Source organism: Humulus lupulus, chromosome 9, assembly GCF_963169125.1.
Source record: "Humulus lupulus chromosome 9, drHumLupu1.1, whole genome shotgun sequence".
Lineage (NCBI taxonomy): Eukaryota > Viridiplantae > Streptophyta > Magnoliopsida > Rosales > Cannabaceae > Humulus > Humulus lupulus.
The window spans coordinates 157,716,672-157,724,117 of NC_084801.1; the positions used below are offsets into that span (position 1 = coordinate 157,716,672).

At 33.9% G+C, this 7,446-nt stretch overlaps 1 protein-coding gene across 1 annotated transcript; it reads right to left on the bottom strand.

Moving 5' to 3' along the window:
* Positions 1–3,560: 3,560 nt before the first annotated feature.
* Positions 3,561–6,913, bottom strand: LOC133802284 (uncharacterized; the record flags this gene model as incomplete). Its single annotated transcript, XM_062240563.1, has 5 exons — positions 3,561–4,413; positions 4,821–5,097; positions 5,332–5,706; positions 5,908–6,102; positions 6,826–6,913. Coding segments are annotated over 5 exons (1,086 nt in total), but the record flags the coding sequence as incomplete, so codon positions are not given.
* Between the last annotated feature and the right edge of the window lie 533 nt (positions 6,914–7,446).

Genomic DNA, 7,446 nt, shown 5'->3' on the forward strand with positions numbered 1-7,446 from the left:
CAGAAGCAGGCAAAGAAATGCTTCCTTACCCTGAAAGAGATAAATGATTCTGGCACCTCCTCTCCTGACGACAACCCCACCAAATAGCAATCAAAGGAAAACTTACCAGCGTGTCTCAAAGGTATAGATGTAGAGGAAGATCGCAAAAAGCCCCAGACCACCCTTGATGATCTAGAAGAAATCTGTATAGATGATGATGACCCATCCAAAATAGTGCTGGTAAATGCCAAGCTTCCTGAGGTGGAAAAGCATACCCTAGTCCAGTTCCTGAAAGCCAGAGTTGGGACTTTCGCCTAGTCTTCGCATGATATACCAGGAATAGACCCTTCTGTCATGAGTCACAGCCTCAACATATCAAACAACTTCCCGCCCATCAAACTGAGGCAGAGGAGGTTTGCTCCCGAAATCAACCAGGCCATACAAGAAGAGGTACAATGACTTCTAAGCATAGGAGCAATCGAAGAATGCCTGTATCCCAGTTGGCTAGCCAACCCTGTAGTGGTCCCGAAGAAAAATGGAAAAAAAATGAGTGTGCATAGACTACACCAACTTGAACAAAGCATGTCCTAAAGATAGCTACCCTCTCCCAAAAATTGATCAAATGATAGATGCTACGACAGGGTACGAAAGAACGAGTTTCCTTGATGCCTACTCAGGATACAATCAGATCCCAATGAAGGCAGAAGGCCGAATCCACACGGCCTTCATCACATAGTGCGGCCTATATTGTTACAGAGTTATGCCCTTTGGACTAAAAAATGCAGGCGCAACATATCAGAGGCTGATGCACAAACTTTTTTCCTCATTGCTTGGGAGGAACATGGAAGTATATATCGATGACATGGTCGTCAAATATCGACAAGGTGTTACACATGTGGAAGATCTAACTGAATGCTTCAACATCCTCGACGCCCATAAAATGAAATTGAATCCAACCAAGTGTGCTTTTGGGGTGTCCTCTGGCCAATTCGTAGGATATGTGGTTAGCCAGAGAGGCATCGAGGCCAATCCAACCCAGATTGCCTCGCTCTTAGAGGTCAAGGAACCTAGAACCATCCAGGATATCCAAGCTCTGATAGGCAAAGTCGTAGCACTAAGCAGATTTATATCCCGCATGTTCGATCGTTGCCAGCCTTTCCTCCAATGCATCAGGAAATCTACCAACACCACCTAGGGGGCAGAACAAAATAATGCATTCGAAGAATTGAAAGCCTATCTGAGCACTCCTCCCGTATTAAGCTCTCTCGTCCCCAACGAAGATCTCTTCCTTTACCAGTCTGATTTGCACTTTGTCGTGAGTTCTGTGGTCTTTCGAGAAGACGAAGGCCAACAGAAGCCAGTGTTCTACTGTAGTAAGATGCTACTAGACTCTAAAATGTGCTATATCATGATGGAAAAATTGGTCCTCATGCTAATTACAACAAAGAAGAAGATGCGACAATATTTTGAAGGCCATACCATCATTGTATACACGGACTACCCACTAAAGCAGGTCTTGAACAAACCCGATCTCTCTGGTAGATTATCCAAATGGGCAATTGAACTCGGGACATATGATACACGGTTCTTGCCACGAAAAGCAAAGAAAGGCCAAGTACTAGTTGGTTTCCTAGTTGAGATAAAATCTTTCACCTCAGAGACCTTACCTGAACTGCTGGAATCAGAAGATGAGTGGATGTGGACGATGCACACAGACGGAGCCTCCAATTCTCAAGGAGCTAGAATTGGCGTCGTATTGGAGGCACCCTCTGGACTGAAAATTGAGGAAGCCATACGGTTGGAGAAATTTTCCACAAATAACGAAGCCGAGTACAAGGCTCTAATTTATGGTCTAGAATTATGATGGACCCAAAACGGGTATGTTTAAAAATTTATATATCGCAAGCGCACGAATCGTCCATAAAGAATAGTGATCGTGTAAGCAAGGATGTCGAACCCAAGGGAGTTGTCTAAAATCGAAAATGAAACTATTTTAAATCAAAAATAATAAATTCTAACCTAGCTCCAAAGATTGATGAATTTTAATATTATGAACATAAAATAAAAGATTGAAAAATAAAGCTATTTAAGAGAATAAAAATAAAGCAATAATGAGTAGAAAATAAGTGTTAAAAGAAAAGATTATTAAGATACTAGAATCCACAAAATGTAAGTTTAATAATATTTATTAGTATATTGATTCCCAAGTTTTAGTGATAGTTAAAATATTTTAAACTATCATTTTCCAAAAAGATTTATAATTTTAAGCACAAATTTCTTATAAAAAGATAGGATTTTTCTTCACTTTTCAAAATTATAATTTCAAAGCATTTAGTGTAAATCAATCTAATGAAATAACAAATAAATCAATGAACATTATTTATAAGGCAAAACATAATATTTTTGTTCTAAGCATGGATGTGTACAATTTAATGACACATCTTACACAAAGAATATTATGTTTATGCACTAATGAAGAACAAAGTGTAAATATGTTCTAACAATCTAAAATACAAGATATTTAAGATGAAAGAAATATATGTAGAAGAAAAATCCATAAACTTTGTTGTATTACAATGGAAATCAACATACAACATAAATAATACCTAGTTACAAGTTGCTTCATCATGATCTTAATAATCTTATGAAAAAGATTAGAAGCACATAACTTGAGTAGAAATTACAAAATAGGAGAAACCCAAATTACAAAATAGGAGAAATTACATACTTGCAAAATGCTCTTGAAAAACCCAAATGGAAGAGAGAATGGTAGAGAGAAAATACGAGAAAAAGATGGTAACCAAAACATTAAGCACCCCAAAAATGGTCTTGAAAGTCCATATTTATAGCCAAAATGAGTTTATTAAAATAATCAATTTAAATTAATTAAATTGATTAGATTAATTAAATAAAATAAATATGGTATGTAGAGGTAAATTATAGGGTGTAATGATGATGTTGTGGTGAAAATGTGTAGGAAAAAGGGTAAAAAGTTGGCATTTTTGTCATAGGGGACAAAGGGACAAAATGCATTTTTGTTGGGCTCAATAAGGGAAATGGCAGCAATGTGGTGGCTGGGTGTTGGAGGGGGGGCCACGGGTTGGGCCTAGAGTGGGCCTCACGTGGTTGGGCTTTTGGAGAAACACCGTTTTTCTTGTTACTTTCTTTCAAAATTACCATCTTTCCTTTGATTTTCTTGCTTTTCAAGGGCAATAATTTTCCTACACAATAAATTATAAACTAAATTAAAATTAAATATTTTCATTAATAAAATATATCATATAACTCCCATGAAAACATTAATTAAAATTTAATTTACATAACATTTAATTTCAATAAAATCATATTTTTAGCATTCAAACTAACAATACTAATTTTAAATAATTAAACTACAACATATTATAATAACATATCTATAAAAACATATAAAAATCTAGAAAACTACAATAAGACTAATAAATTAAAAATTACATAAAAACTTAATAAGTTAATTAAAAACTCATGAACTAAGCAACAATTAGCATGTAAAACATGGTAAAATAACTCTATTTTGTAGAGTTATCACACCCTCAAACTTAAAGTTTTGCTAGTCCTCAAGCAAAAGAAAAAATAAACACACAATTTTTATTGGTGATATAAAAAGGATTTTCTCAAAAATTGCACAATGAAAATAAATCTCAAAAATTATTATGAATAAAAGATAAGCTTATGTAAATAATTAAATTGTCAATTTTGCTTTTAGAAAATAGGTTTTCATTAAAATTATTTTTCACTTAAACTTATAGGAAATAAGAGTGTTCTTGTTATGAAAAATGTAATTTTTGTTACAAGCAAAATTGACCCTATAATTAAAAACAAAGCTTAAGAATTATTCATATTTTTAAGAGAACTAAACTCAAACTCAATCAAGATTTTTATCATTGAAAATGAAAAAAAAATCACCAAATTTTTTTTTTTTTTTTTTCAAATACAAACATAAATAAAAACAAAAATTAACACAAAATATAAAAATTAAAAACAACGTAAAGCATAAACAAAATAAATCATACTCTCCTTAATGATAATAACCATATAAACTCGATACCCCCAAACTTAATTTAAGCATTGTCCTCAATGTGTCAAAATGTAAATATAAATTAAAATTGACAAGAGTTTAGAGTTTAGAATGGTCGTACCTCGATATGGTGCACCGCTAAGAGAGTAGAGGATACAACAAACAAAAATTAAATCACACATAAAACAACAATACAAATAAAACACAAGTTATCAAGATCACACAGGAATCAAAGAGCATGGTAAACAGGGTCCTCAAGGAGTATCTCATCCACTTCATCAGTTTTTAATTCTAAAAATGGTTTTAATTTTTGTCCGTTAACTTTAAATATATCACCATTTTTAGGATTTTCAATTTCAATAGCTCCATGTGGAAAAACAATACGAACAATGTAAGGACCGGACCACCTAGAGCGTAACTTTCCCGGGAATAAATGCAAACGAGAGTTGTATAAAAGGACTTTCTGACTTGGATAAAAATCTTTTCTCAAAATATTTTATCATGGTAAAATTTCATGCGATCCTTATACTTTTTTGAATAGTCATATGCATCATTCCTAATTTCGTCTAGTTCATTTAGTTGAAGTTTTCGTTTTTCACCTGCCTTGTCTAAAGAAAAGTTTAACTGCTTAATTGCCCAAAAGGCTCTATGTTCTAACTCAACAGGTAAATGGCACGCCTTCCCATACACAAGTCTGTAGGGTGACATGCCAATGGGTGTTTTGTACGCGGTACGATACGCCCATAATGCATCAGTGAGTCTTAAGGACCAATCTTTCCTAGTTGGATTCACAGTTTTTTCTAAAATGTGCTTAACTTCCCTATTAGACACTTCAACTTGACCACTAGTTTGTGGGTGATATGGTGTTGAGACTTTATGTGTAATGCCATATTGTTTCATCAAATGTTCAAATGGCTTATTACAAAAGTGTGTACCGTTATCACTAATTATAGCACGCGGTGAACCAAAACGGGAAAATATATTGTCTTTCAAAAACCGAAGCACAACTTTGTGGTCATTAGTGTGGCATGCAATAGCTTCAACCCATTTAGATACATAATCGACTCCAACAAGAATATAAAGATTACCAAAAGAGTTAGGAAATGGTCCCATAAAATCAATGCCCCAAACATCAAATATGTCAATAATAAGAATAGGATTTAAAGGCATCATATTTCTTTTAGTTAAACTTCCTAACTTTTGGCAACGTTCACAAGCTTTACAATAAACATATGTATCATGAAAGATAGTAGGCCAATAAAAACCACATTGTAAAACTTTAGCAGCTGTTTTCTTACCACTAAAATGTCCTCCACATGCATGATCATGACAGAAAGATATGATTTTAGATTGATCACAGTTTGGAATGCATCTTCTAATTATTTGATCAGGGCAGTATTTAAACAAGTAAGGATCATCCCAAATAAAGTTTTTCACCTCAGAATAAAATTTAGATTTATCATGCTTAGACCAATGAGATGGTATTTCTTTAGTGACCAAATAATTAACAATATCAGCATACCAAGGCAAGGAAGAAACATGCATCAATTGTTCATCAGGAAAAGTTTCAGTGATAGGGGTGGAATCATGTATAGTTTCAACAACTAGTCTAGATAAATGATCAGCAACAACATTTTCAGATCCTTTTTTATCACGTATTTCTAAGTCAAATTCTTGTAAAAGCAGGATCCAACGGATCAAACGAGACTTAGCATCTTTTTTCGACAAGAGATATTTTAATGCAGCATGATCAGAATAGACAATAATTTTAGACCCTAACAGATAAGATCTAAATTTCTCCAATGCAAAAACAACAGCAAGCAATTCTTTTTCGGTTGTGGAGTAATTTAATTGAGCATCATTTAAAGTTTTGCTAGCATAGTAAATTACATGAGGTATTTTTTCAAGTCTTTGTCCTAAGACAGCACCTATAGCATAATCAGAAGCATCACACATTATTTCAAAAGGTATTTTCCAATCAGGAGGTCGAATAATGGGTGCAGTAGTCAACAAATTTTTTAATTTTTCAAAGGCAACATGGCAATTATTATCAAAGTCAAAAGCATTTTCTTTTCCAAGTAAATGGCATAAAGGCCGAGAAATTTTGCTAAAGTCTTTTATAAATCTTCTATAAAAACCGGCATGGCCTAAAAATGATCTAATTTCTTTCACAATTTTAGGTGGGGGAAGTTTTGAAATAAGATCAACTTTAGCTTTATCAACTTCTATGCCGTCAGATGAGATTACATGACCTAAAACAATTCTTTTTTTAACCATAAAATGACATTTTTCCCAGTTGAGCACAAGGTTTTTCTCTTTGCAACGAATTAAAACAAGTGAAAGATGGTGCAAACATTCATCAAAAGAGGAACCAAACACAGAAAAATCATCCATAAATACTTCAAGAAATCTTTCAACCATGTCAGAAAAAATCGAAATCATACATCTTTGAAAAGTCGCAGGTGCATTACATAATCCAAAGGGCATGCGACGATATGCAAAAGTTCCAAAAGGGCATGTAAAAGTAGTCTTTTCTTGATCTTCTGGGGCGATGGGGATTTGGTTATACCCCGAATACCCATCAAGAAAACAATAATATGCATGGCCAGCTAATCGTTCAAGCATTTGATCAATAAAAGGTAATGGAAAATGATCTTTTCTAGTAACATTATTCAACTTTCTATAATCTATGCACACTCTCCACCCCGTTTGTACTCTAGTAGGGATTAATTCATTTTTCTCATTTTCAACAACTGTGATCCCAGACTTCTTAGGCACAACTTGAACAGGACTAACCCATTGACTATCAGAAATAGGGTAAATGATACCTACGTCTAACAATTTTATGACCTCTTCTCTAACTACTTCTTTCATATTTGGATTTAATCTTCTTTGACATTCCCGAGAGGTTTTAGCATTCTCTTCTAGATGGATTCTATGCATACATATGGATGGGCTAATTCCTTTAATGTCTCCAATGGTCCAACCTATGGCTTCTTTATGTTTTCTAAGGACATCTAACAATTTACCTTCTTGTTCTTTATCTAAAGCGGATGCTATGATAACAGGTAAGGTTTCAGACTCTCCTAGAAAAGCATATTTTAAATTTTCTGGCAAAGGTTTAAGGTCTAACTTTGGAGACTCGGAAATTGTTTGAACATGATCTAAGGGTGAAAAAGGTTCAACTTTGGTTTCATTTAAGGGTATAGGCTCTACCAAAGAATTCACATCATCATTAGAGTCATCAACATGCAAGTTCATACCAAAGTATTTTTCACAAAAGCCAAGTAAGTCATTTCCATCATCTTCACATATGCTATCTATCATGTTAACTTCATGCATTTTCTCACACTCAACAGATTTAGCAACATTAAAAACATTCAATTCAACAGTCATATTTCCAAAAGATAATT